Source organism: Acartia tonsa, chromosome 3, assembly GCF_053477335.1.
Source record: "Acartia tonsa isolate MP-2025a chromosome 3, ASM5347733v1, whole genome shotgun sequence".
NCBI classification, from domain to species: Eukaryota; Metazoa; Arthropoda; class Copepoda; order Calanoida; family Acartiidae; genus Acartia; species Acartia tonsa.
Genome location: NC_137262.1, coordinates 10083653 through 10110784, shown reverse-complemented (window position 1 = coordinate 10110784; position 27132 = coordinate 10083653). Strand labels below are relative to the sequence as shown.

Here is a 27132-nt window from a genome sequence, read left to right as displayed (position 1 = left end):
TTAACCGTAAAGCTGTGAACAGTTGGCAAATCTATGTTCACTTTAAAACTAATACCATCATGCTGATACTTGCCAGAATGGAAAACCCTTCTACATTCATCCATACTCAACTCTACCTGTTTTTCATGTGGCACGTCTAATACGTGCACATGACTCGCAGTGCCGCAAAACCAGCGCTCCAACTTTAGCCTAACCTCACAACTAATAGCCTCAGACAGTATAAAATCAGTTTCTGCTAACCCCAGTAATTCCACAGATCTGACCGGTTCCATTCTATCATGCAAACAAGCAGCTGATCTAAGTTCAACAGCACTTATTTGAGAACAATCATAAGCCGCTAACCGTGGATCCTGTGACGTATACATACCACCAACAATAATAAAACAATAGGTCTGCATCACAACAACAAATAACAAAATATCCAAGTACCTGACTCCTCTATCATCCTTGGATTTCTTCACAGGTATTGGTCCAGAACGTCCACTTTTTGAACTACAGGCGTCAGGTGACCTCTTTCGCATACCACGATCTCCATCTCGTCTATTCCGGTCATGTCTGTCACCACCGCCGCCTCCTCGCTTGTCGTCACGCTCCCGACGGTTATCATGGTAATCTCTTCTCCTGCAAATATTATACAAATTATTACAAATATTATTTTTTAATCAATTTTGCGAGGTTCCTAGTTACTACATCTGCTACAGAATAACGTTCTAATCTATCTTTATCTCTATTTTGTCTATCCTCATCCAATTTTTGTAATTGTACTTCATTTGTAGAACCTTTAGGACGACCTTTCACAGGAATAGTTTCAGACATTTTTTGCGATTTTGCATTATCTAACGATCTATCTAATTCATCCTCCTCAACATCCCTACCTCGTTTAACACTTCCCCTTCTTTGTTCCAAGTTTACAATTTTACTCTGAAGTTTTGGAAAAGTGTCCTCTAAAACACTCATTCGAGACTCTAATTCTCTAGCAGATTCCATGTTAATATCCTCTACACCCAAACTATTGTCTATTAAACTATTATCAGTCGCATAATCTCCATGAAAAACACTATCTTTACTAATAGTAGAATATGTAGAGTCTAACTTAGTTTTGTCAGTCATATCATTCGTATCTACACTTTCAGAAATATGAGTACTTTCCAAAGTATCACTAAGATCCTCAACTAAATCATCTAAATTTTCATTATCCTTAGATACATTTGACCTTTGCTGTGACAACCCAACACCCAAAAAAGATTTCTCCAAAAAATCTGGTGTTACCTGTCCATCCTTCCGCCTTCCAACCACCTCTGGACTAGCGCCACAACTATTCTCCTCTTCAGTAACGCCTGAACAAGATAAATTTCTTAAAGTATTGGGAAAGTCATAGTTTATTTTCAAGTCATTGTCCACAGAGAAGAACTCATCTGTAATCACTAAGTCAATCTTTTCATCTGGAGTCAAGTCTAGAGTACTCTCAATAACATATATTTTATCCCTTGGCACAATTCTTACTCCTTTGTCTTTCAATTTACACTTTTCTAGGGGTTGAACCTCAAACAAACTGTCAGAAATTACTTTTGTCACTAGACACGGACCCACCCATAACGAACAGAGTTTACGAGCTACACCAATCGTTGTGACGTCATAATAAATATAACAATAGGAATTTATAGCTATCGGCCGACCTATCCTTTCTGTATTTTCTACCTGTAAATACTTCTCAGTCCTCTCTTGTCCAGTTCTCCAATTTCTGTCAAGACAATCCAATAACTCTGAAAAATTCATATGTTTAATTTTCGTGCGTGTTAAAGGATCAAATGCGGCAAGCGGAAGTTTAGGGTTTCGTAGGAAAAACTTGAAAAACGGGGAACATCCTAACCTCCGATTAAAAGAAGTGTTCATACAAAATTGTGTAGCTTTAAGTTTATGAGCCCAATCTCCATCTTGAAAACGTAAATCAGTCTTAAGAAACGAATACACCGATTGGTTGTATCTTTCACTAAAATTAGAATTAGCTGATCTGGGAGGGATAAAAATTTGTTCAATTCCCAACCTTAAACAAACTTCCCTAAAAACTTTCGATTTAAAACTTTGTGCATTGTCAGTCCTGATTCTCTCGCACAATCCCCAAACAGAAAATAAATTAAACTTCAAACATTCAATAATTGTTTCAGCTTTAACATCTTCAATAGCAAACAACCACACATATCTAGTACAACTGTCAACCACTATTAAAATATGCTTACAAATGACTCCATTATATTCACACTCATTCAAAGGACCTATCGCATCTATGGCCAACTCTGCCATAGCCTCCCCAGCCAAAGGTGAAAATTCTATATTATGATTATGTTTCGGTTTTTTACGCCTATTCAAACAAATGACACAATTTGCAACTGCCGCCGCTACATATTTAGACACATAGGGAAAAATGAAGTGTCTGTTAATCCTGCTCAAAGTCTCCAGATAACCCCTATGTCCCGCTGTAACATCTGCTTGAGCCAACAAAAAAACTTTATTGTACATTCCAATAGGTACCACTACCCGTTCTATAAATTGAAATTCCTTCTGGAGCCGCATAGGTGAAGTCAAAATAATTAAACCATCTTTAAAACTCAAATGTTCGAAAAACCTTAATATTTGTTTACCACGATAAGGCATTTGAGACAATTCTCTGGACGTGGGTTTGACATTATTTACAATAAATTTCCTCACCTCAACTAGAACAGGATCCTTCTCCAGACTACGACTGAATTCTCTCGCCTTCAATCTTGACGCTATTTGACTGGTCGTCTCTGCTCCAATTCCTGCAATAAGACATAATTTAGGATCTTCTAATTGATATACAGTATCCAATATTAACTCTCCTTGTTCGTCCGTCGATAATTTAGATATCCTATCTTTACTATCCTCTAATGCAGTACGTATATATCAACATTAGTATGCATCTTGCCCTGCCTATGTACAACCTCATAACTGAAGGTGGATAAAAAATTTATCCACCTTATGGTGAGGCCAACAAAATATCCGTTTTGTCTCCAAGTAGATAGGTGTTTCAGTGCAGCTGAATCAGTTCTCACGATAAATTTCTTGTGTCTCAAATAACATTCAAATCTTTCAACAGCATTTACTAATGCACATAATTCTCCTTTATGCGCTGCATAATTGGCTTCATGAGTTGAACAAACACGTGACCAACACGATATCATTTTCTCTTGACCATTCTGTTTTTGACTTAACACTGCAGACATAGCTGTAGATGACCAATCTGTATCCAACACAAATGGTTCAGCCTCCATCCTCCAATCTGGAAATGATTTGCTTATTTCTTCACAGAACAATTCTCTAGTCTTTGTAAAAGCTTCCATACTTTTTTCATCCCATTCTATTTTACTACTGTTTCTGAATTTGTTCAATGGTGCCGTAATATCAGAAAAATTCTTGAAATATGAACCATAATAATTTATGAAACCAGTAAATCTTTGAATATCTTTACCTGTTTCAGGTACTGGCCAATTCTTAATTTTTTCAATATATGCTTTGTCCATGAATATGCCTTCTTAATTTATAATATGACCCAGAAATTTCACTTCCTCTGCAAACAATGTACATTTTCCAAGATTAATCTTGAGGCCTGCTTCACAGAATGTTCGTAGTAGTGTATTCAGATGCTCCAGATGTTCCTCCACATTCATGCTATACACAAGAACATCGTCCAAATAAACTAGACAAAATGCTCTTAATTCAGGACTCAAATCCATTACTCTATCCATCAATTTTACAAACGCACTTGGAGCATTGGTCAATCCGAACGGTAGCCTCTTGAAGCAATACTGCCGTCCATTAGAACAAAATGCTGTATATTTCCTGACAGATTCCTTCAAATGCATTGAATTATACGCCGAAGTAAGGTCAATAGACGTAAAAATCTTCTTTCCTCCAAGTTTGTCAAATAGCTCACCAATGTTAGGCAAAGGATAACATATCTTCTCAGTTATCTCATTTAACGAGCGATAGTCCAGGACAAACCTGACTTTCACCTCGTTAGTGTTTCCCACTTTCTTCTTAACAGCAAAGATTCCAGAATTAAACGGTGAATTACATTCTTCTATCACATCTGTCTCCAACCATAAATCAATCTGTTCTTTTAGTTTCTCTGCATGATGAGGATTAAGTCTAATCATTCTATTTTTGAAAGGTTGAGCTCCAGGAACTAACTGAATGTCATACTCCTCCAAAGTACAAGATCCAATATCCGTAGGGTCAATCGATAACGCCTTAAAATTCTTTAAAAACAAACCAACTATTCTACCTTTCAAAGAGACGTTATCTTTTAAAAACGGAACTTTATCCAACTTCAATTTATCTTTAATAAAACGAATCTTCTTTAATGTTGTTGACACATCTTCTTTAACTCTATTCTCTTGCAACATCGCTATCTTCTCCGCTAAAAACAAATTTCCAACCAGAGTACCAGCAGGAACAGATTTCTTAACAGTTTCAAAATTCGTAATTTTAGTCATAATTTTACCGTTTTTTCCCACCTCCGTAATTCCTTCATTTATCAACAAGTTATTCCGGCTACAGTAACCTTGTCTAGGAGCTATATAACACAACTGTCCTTCAGGCATATTTCCCTTAGTTGAAACTTCTACCACAACTGTACTTAATGCTGGAATTTCTATTCGGTTTTTCAATGAACAAATCCATTTTTGGTCTTGTAACTCAGCTACATTAATCTCAGGTTTCTTAGTTCTTGCCTTCTCCAGTTTCTCCAGAACCGTATGAACCAAATTCTTCACTACAATCTTTCGTTTAGCTACCAAATTCACACTGATTCCATGCATCTCAATCCTGTTACCATCTTTGGCAAATATCGTCTTCACGTGATTTTTGTTAAGCCAATGACTGCCTAGATTCATAGGTACAGTCATGCCAGAAATCACAAAGCAATCTTCTTGAAAACTGTGGCCTCCAATCTGAAATTCAACATTCCGAACAACACCATCAATCTTGATGCTGGAACCCTGCACGCCTGTTGCTTTCGAATCCGTCTCTTCAATTGTACAATCAAGTTTTCTAGCCAACACTTGAGATATCAGGCAGCCTCGTGCATTGCCGCTGTCAACTAAGGCCAGGATTTCCATGCCACCAATCTTCGTTGGAACGTAGACTTCAGCCGCTCCAGCCGCCATCTCAGAATCTTCATGAAACTTAGAAAACAGCTATCTAACCAACACCAGCAGTTATGAGGTTGTAACTATCCAATTTTCTATCAAATAACTATCTATCTGTTTGCAACAAATAACAGAATAACGGAATAAAATAAATCACTCACTGACAAAATTTCCTCCACCAACAGAAACGTCCAAAATATATCTTAATCCACAATCAACAAAACTTCTCTCCGGCCAATCTAAAATATTACAAACATTTTAGATGCCAATTAATAGATAAATCACTTTAAATAAGAATTAATATCGGTATTAATATATATATAACTAATTGTTTACAAGACTGATTTTCGAACAGCAATATATATAATAGTAATCAAATATTAACAGCATAAAATAAAATCTTAACAACTCACCATCAAATAAATAATGATAACAGTATTTCTCAACCACCACAAATACTCTTCTCGGCCAATCTAAAATAAAATACAATTATTCTAGATGCCATATTTAAATGTTTTCACTGAACAAATAAACTTGCAACACATTTAATAAAAGAGATTGTATTAAGAAATATAACATGAATCAAATATTATCAATCACCAAGCAACTAAATTAATCTTTCTAAATACCATAAATTCAATTCTTTTGTAATTCAATAAAATATTACCTAATAATACTATTATTATCAGATTAATAACTGATCTTCTGCACACTACTTTGATGTATGAAATTTTTGAAAGTCGAAACTCAACTAACTATATATCTCCATACCTGAGAGCACCTTCTTGCGCAGCTCAACTTCTGTGCGCAGCTCAACTTTCTGCGCATGGAACGCCCCACGCCTGTTAATCATTGCAGCTACCTCTCTACACCACCCCATTTTGTGCATACCAGCTCTGAGAGATAGTGCAAACTTCTTTGCAAATATATTCACTCCCCCTTTCTCCTCAAACAAGAGAGACAGCTCCACCATTTTTGCGCATACCATCTCTGAGAGACAGCGCAAAATCTCTACCAACCCCTCCCTTCCTTCATAGAGAGAGACTACTCCACGATTATATCTAATGCCTTATAACAATTTTGCTTCATGAAATTCTAAGCTTCATAAAAAATTTTGCTGAATCAACATTACTAAATCGCAATATAATTGTTTTAAAATTAAATACTTAAAACCACAATAACTGACTCAACTTTTAAAACAATTTTCCACATTTTCATCAAAATTTAATACTTTTCAAATATCTAATTTCACATTTTTATCAAATTTAATTCAATTTTAAATTCAAATTAATATTCTTTCAATAGCAATTTTACAAAATTGTATTCCTATTTCGTTATTCCATTTTCACTTCTTTATTATTCTTATCTCTGTTAGACTCCACAACAGTCTGAAACAAAAATAAATTTTTCTAATTTCAACAAAACATAATCAAAAGCTAAATTAATTATTTTGATTTCTATTATAACATAATCTCATAATTTCATATACGGTCATAAACAAAATGTTATCTTTTCATAATTCAAAATAAACCATCAAAATAAACTATCACAATATTAGAGTTGCTTCGTTCACTCTTTATCATTAATTTTGTTTTGTTGTTGTTTATTTACAATGCGCATAAATCAAAACAATGCCGCGTAACAATTAGAAAATGGAATAAGGTTTTAGTGGTCATAATACATACAAAACATTAATACCATAAAATGTCATCTATAATAGCACTATTCCATGCCTCAACTTCCGCTACAAGATCATCTTCATAATCGCGTGCCCCTAAACCATCGACATACGCCACTTCCTTCGTATCTTCCTCTTCCTTCACCTCTCCTTCAATTTCACCAACCAATTTCTTTTTATCAATACTATTTTCATTCTTTTTAAAACTCTTTTGCCCCGTCTTATAAGGAACAAAAGGCTTGTTTCCCCACCGCAAAAAGTATTTTCCTTTAGGATTAGGTAACTTTTTATCTCTAATATCAAAGCAATCCCTCATCATGTGACCTTTTCTATTGCAATAATAACAAATAAAACCACCTTGAATTGCGCCAATTAAAGGAATAAGTTCAGCTGGTCCGCCAAATTCATCAGCTAAATCAATTTCACATTGATTTATTTCGTATGACAAATTATCTTCATCACTAACCTGATCAATAGTTACAGGATTTGACTTGGAACCAACGCCACCAACCATCGTTTTAGCCAAAGCCATCTGGTTTGTTGTACATCCTCTAGCCATTGACCCTGAAATTTGGTTAAATTGTAGCCCTTTAACAATCAGCTGTGCTTTAACTATTAACTCTGTCCGAAACTTCGTTATCATTCGCACTTGTCCGTCACGCTCCAAATCCAACGAAAATTGACGCATCTGATTAGCCAAAAGTGGAGATAAGATCACATTACACACTTGAGAATAGAAATCCATAAACATATCATCAGTTGGTTTCGGATACGCACGTTTCCAGGATGATAATATCTTATCAAAAAATGCATCAATCTTATCATTCTCATGTTGCTTAACACACAAATACGCATCTTTACACACATTTTTCATGTCGGGTGGTAAAAATGTCTCTCGCATCTTACACAAGTACCCCTTTAATGTTAATCGTCTATTCTCCATATCAGCAGGTTTTAGCGTATAACCACAAGCGGTTCTTACACCCACACACTTATCAAACAGAATTTCCTTACACACTTGATGATTAGTCATATGATACCGTCTAGTAGTCATCCAAAATCTCTCCAAATAATCATCAAAGAAAATCACATCATCGTCTACCAAAAATTCAGGCGCATTTTTTCTGAACTGATCATCAAGCTTAGCACACGTTTCATTGTACCTATGAACATTCTCCTCCCCCTGCGAAACATACAAAGATCTATCTGGTACATAAACAAGAGATTTACACCAACTAACCTGCGATTCACTCAGTCCAGCCTCAAAGAAATTGAGTGTATTAAAATCCTCCGCTTTAACCTCAGAAAGGGCTGGCCACCACATGAGAACTCCATTGTAGATATTATCCACAGCATCAACCTTAGACAACTCCCAAAGTTTTATGATCTTATCCTCATGATCTTGCATTCCACCAAAAATAGTTCGAGAACCACTAGCAAACAATTTAGGCTTCTCCTCTGGTACAGATCCTCCAGCCGTCCTCTGCCAAGGCATAGAGTTATTCAAACCATTCTGCTGGTTATTCAAACTATTCTGCTGGGCAATTCTATCCAGAATTCGCTGCTGGCCAGTCATAAACTCATCCACAACCGTCACATTCTCGGTTTTGATATCATTATCAACACTAGGCACCACCACCTTATTAAGACGATCTTCTAAATCGTCCATACGAGTAGCCAGTCCAGTAACCGCAGCACTATTAGTAGTAACATTATCCGTCAACTCTTGAATACTAGTCTCCAGGGGTGCTATACGCCCACCCAACTCCAGGCGAAGCCCACCCATCTCCGCCGCCACATTATCAATTCTAGTCCCAATAGCATGAATCTCATTCTTGACCGTACCCCAAAAAGTAATCATGTACTCATCCTTCTCCACCTGAGACATCTTCCTCCATTCAGCAATGTCCATCCTGGTCACTGCAAATATCCTGAACAAAAACCAAAAGCAAAGAAATAATACAATTAAAAGAAAATCTGAGCTATAGATTCGTACTACACTACTGCGCCAAAATGACGTATAGTAATAGCAAGAACAAACAGCTAAATATTCTAATAAAGTGTATTAATTCAAGACAAGTTAAACATACAATAATAATATTAAATATAATAGCAAGTATTCACTTTTAGGTTCGTGCCGAGTTGCAGAGCAAAGTCTTGCTCCGAAACGGTTGACACAAGAACTAAAAGCTAATATACAAAATACATATAATGCTCTCAAGTCAGGAAGAAAGGGACTATACATCACATTTATATACGTATAAATTTTTTTTTGTAAATTCAGTCTGACACTCTATAAGAGTTAATGTTCGCCTGTCATACCGTTTCAGAGCTACGTTTTTATGGATGTTGCCATTCTTGTTCTTTTTATCAATTTATTAATAATTTTTTTTTTTCAGTGTTGTTCTAGTTGTATTGATGATATTAACACAATCAAGTCAAAATACAAGAAAAGGTAAAATTTATATACATTTATATATCAAGAAACTACACACAATAAACTGATGTACACCTACAATTATAATAAAAAACATTACCCCTACTGTAGAATTAGCTTCAAATTAATGTTGGAGAAATTTGAACACTGCAAGTTTGTATCAACTAATAAAATTTCTAAGTTCCTAAAGTTTTTAAGCCAACGAATGAGAGAACATGTTTAAAAAACTTTGGTAATAAGTATAATTTGCAGACTAATGTCCACTCTCTTAATAGTTTTAGTTACTTGCAAAGTGTATTTAAAGTCAATTAAAACATTTTTTTATGATCATTAACCTTTCTTCACTATTCCTAATTCTACAACCTGCCCAAAAATTTACTATTTTGAACTGCTATTATTTTTTCAACACTTCTCTTTTTGAACATATGCCATGTTTTCTTAAGGTATATTAAGTTATTAATTACCCAAAATTTTAACTAATACCACAGAGATAGGATTACGGGAGATAAATTATTTTATCTTAAATATTTTGCTTTTGTAATAGAATTAAATAAAGTAGTATTTTCCTCTTTCTCCCTGTCTATCACCAGACTTTCCCACAAGGTGCCTGTCAATCAATGGAAACCCCCTTCATTGTTTTTAATATATAGAAAATAAGGAGAGGGGGTTGGTAGTTTTTTCGTATGTCTAATTCCCTCGGGGCCTATGCCCAGTATATCCAAACCTAACCTGACGTAAACATAAAAAATAACGACTCCTTCTAATCTTCAGTTTTGTTTAAAAATAAGGAGGAGGATTCTCGTGCTCAACAAGGCACTTTGAGGAAAAATATTGAAATTATCCTAATGTAAAACTGTAAGTAGCCACTACTCTCTCTCTGTGTAGTATTTCATTAGCCCTTACTTATGATACCATGCCGCTGCTGGTGTGTATTCCCTCCCACAGCAAGCCAAACTTCCTCATTACCTACATTTACCCCATTACAAGCATTCCATGTGTAATAAATCTACTTTGCTGTGTTCTACAGTTGGGAACGTAAAACAGTGTATCTTTTCAAGTATAAAAATACATATTTATATAAATATTTAAAAAAATGACACACCGATAACAAAATATATTGTTGCTGTACAAAGTGTCTCTAAAATCAGAAATGAGGAAGATGAGAGGAGAAATGGGAAAGAAAACCTCAAAAAAAGAGATGAAAACTCCCTCATTTTTATGACGTCAAATGTTTTTTTTTTTGAGCGACATTCTCCATTTACTTAAAAACCTGTCAAATGTAGTTCATAACCTTTTTCTTTGTCTGTATAGAAAATATAACTGTAGAATTTTTTTTTCAAAATTAAACATAGTCTTTAAAAATGTAAATTTATCGTATCATTATGTCGATAATATGTCAGACATGACCACATTTATATAAGAGCCACATAGTCGACATAAACCATCGACATTAAATGTTGAAAAAATACCTTTTCCCCTTGAAATCTTCAGGAATCTTAAGGGATAAGACAAATGAGATGTACTTTCCTTTTATGATAAATAAAATAACCCCTAGTAGAGTATAAAAAAAGTTTTGAAACTACACATCCCAACCAACCAATCTATTAAAAAAATTTTGGCAACGAATGAGAGAGAGAAAAAATTCATAAGGCTTTGGGTACCAGTGTAATTTACAGTCAAATGTTCCCTCTCTCCATGGACTGGGACTAGATACTATTTCGAGGGGTGTAATAGTTCCCCAACTGTTACAGTATAAGAAGAAATGATGCTTTCCTTTTAACAGGGTTTCTCTTTCTTACTGGGATTAACAAAAAACTGAAGATAAATTACATTTGCATCCTATATTACCTTCCCAACCTAGTTCCATACCTACCCTCACTTCTCCTACATAGGTTTGTCCTATTTATTATCTCTCTCTCTTTATCTATCTCTCTCTCTCTCTCTCTCTCCTCTCTCTTTCTCTCTTTCTTTTTTTCTTTCTTTCTATTTCTTGTCTTTTTCTCATCTCACACCTGGCTACCTAGAGCTAGGGTGCAGCCAAGCTAAATTAAAATAAGCTATTTACACAAAGTTTACAAATCTATAGGTTTTATTTTAAAAATCACAACAAAATCATGGATGGGCAAAGAAGTTTTAGAGTAGATATGCAGTGGTCAAAAAGATAGTGAGAAAAAGAAAGGTTATGATATATGAAAGAAAATTCTTCATATTTAAAATTATAAAGCATGACCAACCAACCGACGGACCAAATAAAATGAATATTTGATTCTCTTTGGTAACAGGTATCTTCACAAAAATCATAAGTCTATATTAAATAGCGGCCAAGAAATTCTTATTTAGAACTGACGGGCAAATGGGCAGATTAGGGAATTATAGAGCAGCTTTGTTATTAATAACCAACTATGAAACAGTTTGATTTGACCCAGAAAATACAATTTTAAATTAAGTAAGATGTTATAATTTTATTATGATATTAAATATCAAATTATGATATTGTTAAAGGTGTATAAAAAATAAAGAATACAATATATTCATGACATAAATATAAAATGATATTTATAAATTTCGCCCCATCCCTCTTTTTCTTAAAGCCTAGTCTTTCCCTCTACCCCAATAGAGAGAAAAAAACAAATATCGAAAATTGCAGAAATTTTGATCCCCGGATTATCTAATCCGATGTTGTTTTTTCTAACATTATATCAAAGATATATTATGTATGTATAGAGATCTTATATAATTCTTAATATCTGCTTGATAGATATAGCAGGTCTAAATGGTAAATCTGGTAATAATCCATCAAAATTAAAAAAAAGACATTACAACCAAACGAGCCATTTTGTTTATTTATTTAATACCTATATTTGCGACAACTATTGTCTAATAAAAACTTCCAATTTTAACAATTACAAAACGGCCTGCTTAATTGCATCCATATTTATATACAATCTATTCCAAAAAAGCGAGAGATGAACTTTTTAAAATAGAATTTCCCCGAAAGCTAACTTTATCCTAAGAAATTCAGCTATTCATAGCTATCCTGTCATATATGGTTTGACATATGCTTCACATTATTCGTGGAAAGAAATTTTTACACGATATATTTAACCCAAGGAAAACTTTATCCTAAGAAATGTGACTAGTTATAGATGACTCATTATGCGAAAATAATGAAAATTCAACTTCACTTTGTTACCGAATCTGTACACTTTCTAACCAATAATAAAGCTGGATTGTTTCTCCGCTGTTTTCCAATTGGCTGATTTAGAGGTTGTGTATCTAGATTATATCTATTATCTGCTGCCTAGTTTCTGGAGCTATGGAATGATGCATGGAATTACATTGAATGTTGCATTTTTATTCATATAAATGATCAACATCTTTCAATTTCTGATGCAAGAAAAATTATCAATTTGAAAATTAAATGTATTTTCGAGCTTTTGTTTTTCTTTTGGTCTACTTAACTATTCTAAAAATTCACTAAGTTGGTTTCCCTCGCACTGTATGTATACTGTATATACAAGTAATGCTTAGTTTATTAATAATATATCTTGAACTATTACACTGTACTTCAAATTATGTTGGTACCCAAAGTTTTATCCGTTGGCTTCAAAACTTTGGAATATTGTTATTAAATCTAGGTTAGTTGGTTTAAATTAGCAGTTTCAAAAACAATAATTATGCATATGTTTATCTACTAAAGTGGTACTTTTGTTCATCATAACTAGGGATGTGCATCAACTTATGATTTATAATCCATTTTCATATCTCTGACTTTGTGACTATTGAAAACAATACAGCCACTTTGAAAATATGTAGCTGTGTGTTTATCTTTGTGAGCAATAAAGGACTTCAATCTTGTTTTAATTTGAAAAAGATTTGATTGTTTTTTTTTTATTATAGCTTAATATTTAAACTTAATTGCAAATGAGGTAAACTAAGTTATCCCCTTGCATCATAATAATCTAACATTATTCAGGGAAGAGTCCTGTGACTATTAGGTAACTAAGTCATTCCCTTGCATCATAATATTTTAATGTTATATGGGGAAAAGTCTTGTGACTTTTAGGTAAACTAAGTCATTCCCTTGCATCATAATAATCTAACATTATTGAGGGAAGAGTCCTGTGACTATTAGGTAACTAAGTCATTCCCTCGCATCATAATAACTTAATGTTATATGGGAAAAAGTCGTGCGACTATTAGGTAAACTAAGATATCCTCTCGCATCATAATATTCTAATGTTATCTAGGGATTAATCCTGTGACTATTAGGTAAACTAAGTCATTCCCTCACATCATAATAATCTAACATTATTTAGGGAAAAGTCCTGTGACTATTAGGTAAACTAAGTCATTCCCTCGCATCATAATAATCTAACATTATTCAGTCAAAAGTCCTATGACTATTAGGTAAACTAAGTTATCCCCTCGCATCATAATAATCTAACATTATTCAGTCAAAAGTCCTATGACTTTTAGGTAAACTAAGTTATCTCCTTGCATCATAATAATCTAACATTATCTAGGGAAAAGTCCTGTGACTATTAGGTAAACTAAGATATCCCCTTGCATCATAATAATCTAACATTATCTAGGGAAGAGTCCTTTGACTATTAGGTAAACTAAGATATCCCATAATAATCTAACATTATTCAGGGAAGAGTCCTGTGACTATTAGGTAAACTAAGTTATCCCCTCGCATAATAATAATCTAACATTATTCAGGGAAGAGTCCTGTGACTATTAGGTAACTAAGTCATTCCCTCGCATCATAATAATCTAATGTTATCTAGGGAAGAGTCCTGTAACTATTAGGTAAAATAAGTTATTCCCTCGCATAATAATAATCTAACATTATTCAGGGAAGAGTCCTATGACTATTATGTAACTAAGTCATCCACTCTCATGATAATCTAACATTATTCAGTCAAAAGTCCTATGACTATTAGGTAACTAAGTCATCCACTCTCATAATAATCTAACATTATTCAGTCAAAAGTCCTATGACTATTAGGTAAACTAAGTTATCTAGGGAAGAGTCCTGTAACTATTAGGTAAAATAAGTTATTCCCTCGCATCATAATAAACTAACATTATCCAGGGAAGAGTCTTGTGACTATTAGGTGAACTAAATTATTCCCTCGCATCATAATAATCTAACATTATTCAGGGAAGAGTCCTGTGACTATTAGGTAAACTAAGTTATCCCCTCGCATCATATTAATTTAATGTTATCTAGGGAAAAGTCCTATGACTATTAGGTAAACTAAGCTATCCCCTCCCATATATTAATTCAATGTTATCTAGGGAAAAGTCCTGTGACTATTAGGTAAACTAAGTTATACCCTCGCATCATAATAATCTAACATTATTCAGGGAAGAGTCCTGTGACTATTAGGTAACTAAGTCATCCACTCTCATGATAATCTAACATTATTCAGTCAAAAGTCCTATGACTATTAGGTAACTAAGTCATCCACTCTCATAATAATCTAACATTATTCAGTCAAAAGTCCTATGACTATTAGGTAAACTAAGTTATTCCCTCGCATCATAATAATCTAACATTATCCAGGGAAAAGTCCTGTGTCTATTAGGTGAACTAAATTATTCCCTCGCATCATAATAATCTAACATTATTAAGGGAAGAGTCCTGTGACTATTAGGTAAACTAAGTTATCCCCTCGCATCATAATAATTTAACATTATTCAGGGAAAAGTCCTATGACTATTAGGTGAACTAAATTATTCCCTCGCATCATAATAATCTAACATTATTAAGGGAAGAGTCCTGTGACTATTAGGTAAACTAAGTTATCCCCTCTCATAATAATCTAACATTATTCAGGGAAGAGTCCTGTGACTATTAGGTAAACTAAGATATCCCCTTGCATCATAATAATCTAACATTATTCAGGGAAGAGTCCTGTGACAATTGAGGTACCAGAATATGTGATAGAGGGTCAAACCGTTCATATGTACTGCTCATTCAATTATAAATCATTCTACTCATTAAAGGTATGTTAAAATGTATTTTTGTAAGTAAGGCTTCTCTATTTTTATACTCTGTAGGTTGTTTTATTTATCAGTAAGCATTTCATCTCAAAAAGATAGTTAAATTGTCATGACGATGTTGTCTGGCGATAACACAGCACAACTTTAAACATTTTTTTTGTGGGAAAAAGATAATGTTTTTAATTCACGTTATTTTGAAATAGATTGAAAATTAAGGAGGGGGATATGAGGGAGTAGTTTTTCGTTTGTTTGTGTATCACAATATGTCAGGTTAGTTTAGGTTATATTGGGCACAGAAGGTATAATATCTCTAGTACTAATTTTGTAATTTTTTAGTGGTTTCTAAATGAAACAGAAATCTACAGATATATTCCAAATACAGACAGGTAAAAAAAATTACATATTATCCATATACTAAAGTAACAGGATGTTTGTCTATCTGTTTGGCTGTGTGTCTGTACCGAAGGATCTCGCTAACCGCTGAACCGATCAGGATCTCCTGAACAGGGTAGCTTCTCATAGGTCCCGGGAAGGTTTATAACTATTTTGGGGGAGGGTACCACCACCCTCCCAAGATAAATCACAATAAAATCGAAAAAAATGAAATATTTCCGCCGCATAGTGTCGCTAGCGTAGTCGCGCTGCGTAGAGACATGAATTTAACAGCTGATAACATAGACAATATATTTCTCAAATTAGATATTTAAAATAAAAAAAAACCATTTAAATGCCACTAGAGGTCTCTAGGGGCGTATCCGCTAGTTATAGATATTTTACAAAAAAGTAGAATATTATTCAGTAGGCCTGTTCGTTATTTAAAATCTCCAGAATGGTTCAATAGACATCCCATTAAGTATAAATATGAAGCAAACTTTTAACATGCATAATTAGCACTTTCAGACAAAAGTTGTGTACTCAAAGGATTTGTTTTCTGTAATATAGTAAAACTGCGTAGGTCCTATTGTTGGAGAATCTTGAATACCAAAATAGTTTAAAAATCACATTTTGGTTCTTGAATTAATTTTTTTCAAAATATTAAATAAATATACCAAAACCAAACATTCTATATCAAATTAGGAAGAAAGAGGAATTGAATTCAGATTTTCCAAGGTTCATAGAATATTAAATATATATATTAATTTCTAAAAAAAAACCAAGGACGACATTGTTAGATAGGAAATCCGCGGCAATTAATAGCGTGCATGCTTGGTGTCGGGTTCGAGTCTGGCAAACACTTCGTCATACTAAAGACGTAGAAAATGGTACATACTACTGCTATGTCTAGCACGTGACTGAGTGTAGGGAGAATGCCTGTGTCCATAAACAGGCACGACTAATTACCATGCACAGTTAGGACTTCCAGACAAAGATCGTGCAATCAAAGGGTTAGTTGTCTGATAAAGGTTACTCAACCCAATAACCTATAGAGGGCGTTAGAGTATTGCATTCCATTGCAAGCTTAATTGGCATTACATTTTACAAAACCAAGAAAAATAATTAGAAAAATAAATTATAAAGAATCTTCGCTTCTAAAAAACTATTTTGTTGTGCAGAATATAAATATTTAGTCTGGAATATGTTTGTGAATAGTTGATAAAACTTTTTTTTCTTGGATTTATATTTAGTTGCACATAATACTTAGAAATTAGAATGAATTCTACCTTTTTTTATTAGTGAAACTACGCTAAAAGTGACTTTTAATGTCTGTTTGTAGCACAAATTAACAAAAGAATTTTATCTGAATTTGAGACAATTTTGCTTTTTTTTTGCAATATCCTCTTTCTCTCAACTTTTCGATCGTTTTTATTTCTTTCCACCATTCTCTTTACCTCATTTTGTCTTCCTCCCGTTTACTCTAAATTTTCGTTTTTTTAGAACGTAATCGTTCTTGTTTCTGTACAAATAGAATAAATTATTCTTTATAGTTTTTGTTTATTAAATTTTGTATATTGTTATTCATTCAATATGGACTAGGGGCTCTGTATTTTTCGAAGAAAGGAAAATGGTCATTTAATGATCCTAAAACGATCCTAGGTCTAGATTTTATAAAATAAATAATTTAACAGTGATAGTCGAGATTTTATCGAACAACAAAAACCTTAATCTATAATACAAAGTAGTTTGATGTCTATCCGTCTGTCCGTCCATCTGTCTGTCCCTTAAAATCTCGGTAACCACTAATCCGATCGGATTCTACTCTTCAGTTCAGGTCCTGTGGAGGTTTTAGGCTATTTTCTTGGGGGATGGGACACCCCTAACCCCCAAAAAAACAAAAAAAATCCCCCTACCATTTTTTGGCGTATGCATGTAATAAAAAGATTGGTGCTGCACTCTCTGCAAAGCCCCTAGAGGCAGGATGTTTGTCTGTCTCTGTGTCTCTACCGAAGGATCTCGCTTACCGCTGAACCGATCGTTTTCTCTTTAACAGGGTAACTTCTCATAGGTCCCGGGAAGGTTTATACCCTCCCAAGAGAAATCACAAAAAATCGAAAAAAAATTAAATATTCGCAGAGACTTGAACGCAACATAGATAGGTAACGTATTATTTAAAAAAAAACATTTAAAGTGTCACTAGAGGCCTCTAGGGACGTAGCCGCTAGTACTTTATATAATAACCAGTGGCTACGCCAATAGAGGCCAAATATTTATAAACCTTCCCAGGATCTATGAGAAGCTACACTGTTAAGGAGAAACATATAAGTTTAGTGGTTAGTGAGATCTTTCCTTACATGCAGCCAGACAGACAGACATCCTGCTACTTTATATAAGTATTATTTTATTTTTATGTTTTCAGAGAGTTACAGAGATTGAGCTTTAATCCCGAAACTGCCAGTGTTGATCTTCAAAGTTCAAAGGTACAATTATTACAAGCGAGGCTTTTCTATAATTAGGGTCGGCCAGTCCGTAACGGTAGCTTTTTCAGTTAATTAAGGGATGTTACAATTGTCCTATAAATTTGCTTTGTATGGTGATTCCTGTAGTAGATAGGTACGATTTAGAAAGCGTAGCAACTCTATAATAGTTACCAGAATGTCCGTACGTCCATTTTAAACATGTTAATTTTTTAACTTTTTCATAAACAATTTTTTATGTGATAAAATCATCCAATTGATTACAATAAGGTACAATATTTTTACCGAAGTATCTCTATAATAAAGTCCTAAAAATGTCAGTATGTCCTTAAACAGAATTCTGTATTTAAGAAGATTTGCAACAAATTTACGTTTAATTTTGTCAAAACTTATATATTCATATTTTGTATATTCAGTTCTGATACTCTACAAGAGTTAATGTTCGTTTGTCATATCGTTTCAGAGCTTCGCTTTTATGGATGTTGTCATCCTTGTTTATATTGAAACATTGCATGCGGAAATACAATTATTTCTATCCATTTTATTTTCAACAATGGTCAAAATTACAGCTTCTTTTTAATAGGGGAATTTTACGAGGGCAAATATGAAATAAAAATAAAATTTGAATAACTCTTAAACAGGACGAAACTGAAATAATTAACTGTATAAGAGAACCATATCAGTTCAGCGGTTAGAGAGATCATCTGCACTCACACACGCACTTGGACATCTTGTTACTTTCATATAATGATTATTATTATTATTTTGTCAAATGTTTTGTTAATGTCAAACTGTATAAAATAAAGAAATGCAAAAAAAACTAGAACTGAATTTGGTGGGACCAAGACTTTCTATTTTCTCTATCAGGGAGGGAGGGGACAGTGGGGCTGTTTATTACACTAGTCCCCAAAGTTTTATGATAATGGTTTCTTATTAGTTGGCTTACCAAATTTGGGGACTTTCATTGAATTTTGATTGTTTGGTTCATTAAGTTGAGTGTCTAAAAGTTTCAACCACTAACTATAATCGACCGAAGGGGTAATTTTTTTATTATCATTGGGGATGTACATCATTTTATCGGCCATTGTCTCATCCCTTTAGATTCCTGTTTCTCTATAATTATTGGTTTTCGCTCTTTGGATAAATATTGGAATCCTAGTTAATTATCTATTCAACTTTTTAGTTCATATTCACAAATTTAAATTCTCTGAAGTCAAATTTTACACAAATTTTTAAGTAGTGTGAAATACTGTCTCAAAAATCAGCCATGAGACGTCATAAAATTGAGGGAAATTTTTGTGACGTCAGATGGCTGATTTTTGAGACACTTTGTCCCGATACAATTTTTAAAGTACGTCAGGATTTTGATCTTCAAAAAAGATTCCACACTGCTTTTAAAGAAAATAAAAAGCTTAATGGTTACTTTTCTCTTTGCCAAAACGTGGCCATTTCCTTCCTAAGACCTTTTTTTCTATTGTGTGTTTCATTTAAATATTTGTTTAAAATCTCAAATCAAAGATTCTTTTTTTTTATAACAATATGGATATGGATAATATTTTTGGGATAATATTGATAAACCTGTTAAAATATTTTTTTTATAAAATTGATTTATTCAAAAAAGTAAATCTTTTCTGTATTGATATTTTGCACCTCAATTGCCATAGGATATTAGTTGTTTCTCGCATCGTATTATAAACGGCTTTTGCGGATATAGAATGTACAATTATAAGATTAAAATCAATTTTTTAGCCCCGAGGGCCGAAGGCACCGGCTACAAAAACTGGTTTTAATCTTATGATCGTACATTTTAATTTTCGTAGAAAACTGGATATAATACGATGCTAGACACAGTTTTTTCGTATGGATGAGAACCGGTTCCTATCCACGGATTCGAATGAATACGAGAAATTTTTTTTACAGTTATCCATTTTTAATATTTATTGGTTTGATCATTCGTAGGTTTTTTAGGTGTTTCAAGAAAAACACTTTATCGTAAAAGCAGCTAATACCAATAACGAAATTAATTCAATATCACGAAACTTATACGTGGTTTTCAGCTGTCGTTGGGGGGCAACAAATCGTAAAATTGACCACCTCTCCATTTGCTCCTCAAATATTATTTTAGATTTATTTTGCTTGTTGGTTATACCTTATTCATGTCGTAAAAGTGGCTTATTTACGTTTGCGTTAGATTTAAAAACTTTTACGGATGTTATGATCCTTTTTACAATAACAAATTTTAAGTTCACAATTTGAGAAGATTGAACAAAAAGTTAAACAGTTTTAACCTCTGCCTTTATTTTAATCACTATGTGACTTTCATCTAGTTTTATCAAAGCACACAAAAAGAGAAAATCTTTTGGTTACTTTGACCCCATTTTCTTTTCACTTTTTTCTCTTTCTTCAACTTTTATTTAGAGTTTTCTAAGTTGGACAGGCAATTCACTTTTTACTTTTTTTAATCCCAAATCTTAAAGATTTCTAAAGATTCTTGCACATTTCACTATAAAATGTTGCAAGAATCGAACCTTTATTGAATAGAAACTGTATAGTTTGCTAGCGGTCAAAGGGCTTCATGTAAATTTTATATTTGCAAATCGTTATGATTGACCATATGAAGTTCCATATATATTCACACTATTAAGACCCAGGGAGCGCCTGACAGATGAAAATATGGTATTTTTCGCGCATTTATGTGCACTGTGAGATAATGTCCATTATGTTCTATGCTTGGTTTTGAGGAAAGGTTATATTTCACCAATATATTACAGAGAATTGCAGTGGATCAAAGTTTTAACTTTATCCAAAAAGTTTTTTTTTGCATAATTAATAATTAAATAACTGCACTTCAAATTTGGAGGTACACTATTCTTGCACACAGCCTCTAGGGGAGAGTTTGAGTGGTGAGAAAAATAGCCTAAAACCAACCCAAGATATTCATTAAGCTTCTCTGAAAAGTCGACAGTTCGGACCAGTATTTTTTGAGATTTTTTTGCTTCAGATAAATCAACTTTATATATTGTTGTTAAACTTTTTAAAAATGTTTGAGCTATACTCTTATAGACGGCCTAAAACCATCCCAAGACTTAATCTAAAAACGAACTGTTGTACAGAAAAGGGTTGACAAGGAAGATGATTAAAGTCCCTCAACAGATTATGGCGTCATACGATAGAATAGCCAATGAGAGGCCAGTATACACTGTAATTGACCGATGGCAAAATTTATGCTCGCTTCTCATTGGTTATTTTATCGTATGACGTCATAATCTGTTAAGGGACTTTAATCATCTTATTGACAAGGATTAGATGTAACTAATCGAAATATATTCCTATTTTTGAACTGGTTTTTTTTTGTGGTTCTTTTCAACACTAGTGCCGTGTTTTGTTCTAAAAATAAATTAGTCTGAAACTTACCCAATCTTCCCTGTAAAGGAGAATCATATCTTTACATGTAAAATCTGAAGCAATGGACAGATAGACACACTGAATGACAGACATCTTGTAACTTTTATGTATATTTATTGTTTTTTAGATGATAGAGGATGGACGGCACATGTTAGTTCTTTTACGAATTCAACATCAACAAAGTGGAATGTATAAATGTCAGGTAGTTTATTTTCTTTTCAAAAAGTATTTTGATGTTTTATTTATAGGTTAGGTTTTTTTAATAAAGGTAAAAGGGGCCCTGAATGAAAGTAATCTCTTAGTAGGATTAGTGCCTTCTGTAGGGTCTAGCAAAATGTTATTACAATAAGGTTTGTTGGTCAGAAGTGACCTATATAGAAAACACAATAATGGTTAGAGCAATATTAGGAAAAGTGGTGACAAAAATGACAGTTAGGGTGAACACCCCTCTACACACCCCTAACGAACGCCACTGTTTTAAATGCTTTGGCTTGTAGAATATTCCTATTATTTTAGGTGACGGAGGACTCTCCGCCGTTCAGATTTCACGAAATAGTTGATCCAATGACTGTTATCATTCTACCTAATCATTATCCATCCATATCAGGTATGGGACAGCGGACAGTGTCGTGTGTGACGTCATAAAAATCCGTGTATTATCCATCTCTTTTTTAAGGGTTTCCTCTTCAACTTCTCCTCTCATCATACCTTTTTAGACGTATTTTAAGACATCACACATGACTCTTTGCAGCGCTTTCAAGGAATATGTAAAAATTATTTAAAAATTAAACATACTTCAATGCCTTTACATATACTAGCGGCTTCGCCCCTAGCCTCTAGGGGCTTTGCCCCAAGAGGTATAATTACATCTTCTATTACCTACCCAGCCGAAAAAAATGTCCCATTTCCCAAGAAAATAGTCTAAAGCCACCACAGGACCAGTAGGTATATTCGGTTCCATCGGGATTGAACCCAAACGGGATTGAACCCAACGGGATTGAACCCACGGAATTGAACCCGCACGGGATTGAACCCAATGGGATTGAACCCAACGGGATTGAACCCACACGGGATTGAACCCACAGAATTGAACGCGCACAGGATTGAACCCAATGGGATTGAACCCGCACAGGATTGAACCCACAAAGGTGTAGGTTTCACCCAATTTTTTTTTCTTCAATTTTTTGGGGGGTTTAAGTCTCCTCTTCCAATTTTTTTTTTCTTAAATTTTTGGGCGGTGTAAGCCTTCTTTTTCTTTTTTAATTTTTTGGGGGTTGTAAGTCTCCCCCTCCATTTTTTTTTGTTCAAATTTTTGGCGGGTTTAAGTCTCTGCACCCAATTTTTTTTTTTTGGGGGGGTGTAAGTCTCCCCCTCCAATTTTTTTATTTTTGGCTATTTTTATTGCACCAGGATAAAATCCAAGTATCAAGAAAATAGATAAATTGATAGCAAATCTTTCCTAGGTACTTATTATTTATTGAAATATGATCTGATGCAATGAGATGCTGTAAATTGAAAATAAAATAATTTACAAATATTTAGTATTAATGAAGAGTTAAATATTATATAGGTGTACGATTTGTACAAAATTTTAAAAAAAGAAAAGATCCTAGTGGAGACTTACACCCCCCAAAAAATTTAAGTAAATAAAATATAAATTTGGGAGGGGAGGCTTACACAATTCTGTGCGGGTTCAATCCCGTGTGGGTTCAATTCCGTGTGGGTTCAATCCCGTTGGGTTCAATCCCGTTGGGTTCAATCCCGTGTGGGTTCAATTCCGTGGGTTCAATCCCGTTGGGTTCAATCTCGTGTGGGTTCAATCCCGTGGTTACCGGTATATTCCATGAAGAGTAGAATCCGATCGGTTCAGTGGTTACCGAGATCTTAAGGGACAGACGGACAGGCGGACATCATTCTACTTTGTATTATAGATTTGATGATTATAGAGAAGTTACATCTTCTAAATTGTACCAAACTGTTACAGGAATTATCCTATTAAATTTCAATCGATAGGACAATGCGAATATTCCAAAGTCAAAGATCGGAACTATTCATTATGATCATGCGGACAGATGGACTCTAAATATATAAAAGCTTCGCTAAAAGTAAAATATTGTGGGGAAAACGAAAAAGCAAGTTTTTTTTTCATTTTCGGCCAAAGCCAAATATGTCCCATGCAACACTTAGATCTTAATGCGAATCTTCTACAGACTAATCTCATGCCCTCTCGTAATTGATGCTTCCTAATAACAACATTATCTAAGTAGTAATGGAATTATAATCTAATAATCTTATACATATAATATTTCCTGTAAAAATTTGCTAATATAACTGTATCAAATGTTTTGCAAAAGTCAAGCTGTTATAAATTCATTAATTGAAGCCAGAATTAGGAACGGATATATATGAAAAAAATCTTTAAATCAGGTATATAGGATTGAATAAATGGTAAATAATTTGACCTCCTCCCAGTGTTTTTAAGTAACAAAAGACATAATAATAATGTTCTAATCGCCACGTAAAATATTCCAAAAAAAAATTTACGTGATTTGTTGAAAATTTGGAAAGTAAAATTCCTAATTCCCTTCCCACTCCTTGTTTAATTTTTTGGAAACATGGATTTCAAGAATCTGTTAAGGGCTCGTACTGTGTTTTACCTAACCCTTTTTGGATATACCTAATTCTACCTAAACTGTAAAAAAACTCTTTATCAAAATTGAAAAAAAATGAGAGTTTTGGTGGGCTACTTTTACGAAATATTGGTACATTTTTTTCCTTATTTCGAAGATGATTAAAGTCCCTCCACAGATTATGAGGTCATACGATAAGATAGCCAATGAGAGGACAATATACACTGTAATTAACTAATGGTAAAATTTATGCTGGCATCTTATTGGCAATGGTTATTCTATCGTATGACGTCATAATCTGTGGAGGGACTTTAATCATCTTCTTTATTTCAATATATTCTTAAGGTTTGCGTGGAGGTTGGTATGAACTGGGCTCAACACTGAAGCTAAACTGTAGTTCTAGCGCCAGCTATCCTCCGGCTAAACTAACATGGACCCTCAATCATCAAACTGTCAAGAAATCATATGTCACAGAATATTTACCTCAGGTCAGTCTGTTTAAAAGTTTTTTGGATCATGGAAAGAAAACGAAGTAGCGGGTTTCGTCTTATTTTGACAGTAACTTTTATTTTAGGTTAGGTAAATGTTAATGATTGCCACGCAGGGGCTAAAAAATAGGAGAAAAAACTACTTTGTTTTCTGTACTCTATTTTCTAAAATAAAAAAATACCATTTTTTTCAAGAAAAACAATTAAACTTTCTGAATTGTCATTTTTTACTACTGATATAGTTGGAGGCAAAATGTTTTTTTTTGTTGCAAACTTTTTACATTTTAACATTATAGAAACTTCAATTACAGTGATTCAATGATAGGCTAAGAAAAAAAAGTAAACTACTATACTTTAAGAACGCAGAAAATAAATAAAGATCAATGAAGTCTATGTATTAGTAATTTAAAATTAGGTACTGACTAATCTCTTAGTTTTTTAAAAATATTATTCGTTTAAAATTTCCTCTTTCTTAATTATTCGTGAAACAGCAAATTTTAAAGCAAATTAAAACCAGAAAAAAAATCTTTTGTTTCGCGGCAAAATATAAATATGAAAATAAGATTTGTATAATAGTGTGTAGTAGTAGTGAGACTGAGTTAGAAAGTGTATAATTTGAATACATGAATATTAAACAAAGTGTAATCTTGCTCTATTTACATATAAATATATAGCTTATATATGTATGTACATGCATTGTAAAGGCTTTTAATTTCAATTTTTAAAATTAAAATATTGTTCTTTCATTTCAGGTGCTGCCAAGTGGCTTGGCTGTATCAACTCTTGGACTAAACCTGGAGATACAGAAGGACACCAGCAGAGATGGCAGGATACATCTCACATGTACAGCATCGTTACCACCTGTACAAGGAGACAAGGTAGATATTAGTTTTTAAAAACTTCACTAGATGGCAGGATACATCTTACCTGTACAATATCGTTACAACCCGTACAAGGAGACAAGGTAGTTATTAGTACAAAATAACACCACTTGATGGCAGGATATATGATACCTAAACAGCATCGTTACCACCTGTACAAGAAGACAAGGTAGTTATTAGTTCAAAATTACATAACTAGATGGCAGGATACGCCAAACCTATGTAGCATCATACTAGAAGACAAGGTATATATTAGTTCATAATAACATCACTAGATGGCAAGATACATCTTACATGTACAGCATCGTTGTTACCACCTGTACAAGGAGACAAGGTAGATTAGTTTTTAAAACCATCACTAGATGGCAGGATACATCTTACATGTACAGCATCGTTGTTACCACCTGTACAAGGAGACAAGGTAGATTAGTTTTTAAAACCATCACTAGATGGCAGGATACATCTTACATGTACAGCATCGTTACCACCTGTACAAGGAGACAAGGTAGATATTAGTTCAAAATTACATTACTAGATGGCAGGATACGCCAAATCTATGTAGCATCATACAAGGAGACAAGGTAGATATTAGTTCATAATTACAATACTAGATGGCAGGATTCATCTCACATGTACAACATTATTAGTTCAAAATTACACCAATAGATGGCAGGATACACCTCACCTGTACAGCATCGTTACCACCTGTTACTATCAGTTCAAAATTACTGCACTAGATGGCAAATTAATTTTCAAATCTGTACATTTTTACTTTGTTCAGATGGAGATGAGTAGATCTCTGGTTGTACCCGTGTACCCTCCTCTGTACTCTGGCCTATCTGCAGCCAATACTCTAATCTGTGATATAGTTCTTGTCATTTTCAGTTTTTATTTTTCAATCTTATAGTAGAATGTAATTGTCTTGACAAAAAACACTAAAACGAATTTTATATTGTCCTCGAGTAATCAAATTTTCACATTTTTAAAATGAAAATTAATTAGTTGAAAGAAATATTTTTCTTCATTTAATGAATGCAAAATTCATATCAAGATATTATGTTTTTTTCTTCATATTAAAAATTTGTCTATTCTTGTAACATTGCTATTTTTTTAGTTCAGTAATAATTTTGTAAAAAAATATTATTTAATTTAAAATGTATTTATAAGTATTCATTCTGTTTATATAAAATTAGATTTTATTTATTTTGTTTCTATTAAAAGATTTTATGATAAATATTAATAATTAAATATGTTTTCATAATTGTTAGAATAAATGTTAAATAAAACTGTTTGTTTCAATTAGAATGGCAATAAAAATTTCTAAACCGTGCATTGATAGGGGAAATTTTTAAAAAGGTAGTAAGGTAAGTTTGGGCTAAAGATTCACTTAGGGGCTATTAACAAGAATTTCGAATGTTCTTCAATGCAATTAGGCTTTTCTAATGAAAGTTTTGAATTTTTTAAATAAATGATTTCCTAGTGTTTAAAAGTTAAGCACTCTGGTACATTTTTAGTTTTGGGAAGGTACTTCAAATAATAAGCATTAAGAAGTTTTAAGATCCAAATTATACTCCTATC

At 33.4% G+C, this 27132-nt stretch overlaps 1 protein-coding gene across 1 annotated transcript in view; it reads left to right on the top strand.

Annotated features, from left to right (window-relative positions):
- LOC145313276 (uncharacterized) overlaps positions 1 to 26840 on the top strand; it is a 40520-nt gene extending 13680 nt beyond the window's left edge. The window contains exons 2-10 of the mRNA XM_080152600.1: positions 9246 to 9301; positions 15201 to 15301; positions 15635 to 15684; positions 18093 to 18153; positions 21683 to 21757; positions 22072 to 22162; positions 24531 to 24673; positions 25426 to 25551; positions 26336 to 26840. Of these exons, the coding sequence (XP_080008726.1) occupies positions 9246 to 9301; positions 15201 to 15301; positions 15635 to 15684; positions 18093 to 18153; positions 21683 to 21757; positions 22072 to 22162; positions 24531 to 24673; positions 25426 to 25551; positions 26336 to 26461 (829 nt within the window). The 3' untranslated portion in view covers positions 26462 to 26840. The remainder of the gene's footprint in view (positions 1 to 9245; positions 9302 to 15200; positions 15302 to 15634; positions 15685 to 18092; positions 18154 to 21682; positions 21758 to 22071; positions 22163 to 24530; positions 24674 to 25425; positions 25552 to 26335) is intronic.
- The last annotated feature ends 292 nt before the right edge of the window (positions 26841 to 27132 follow it).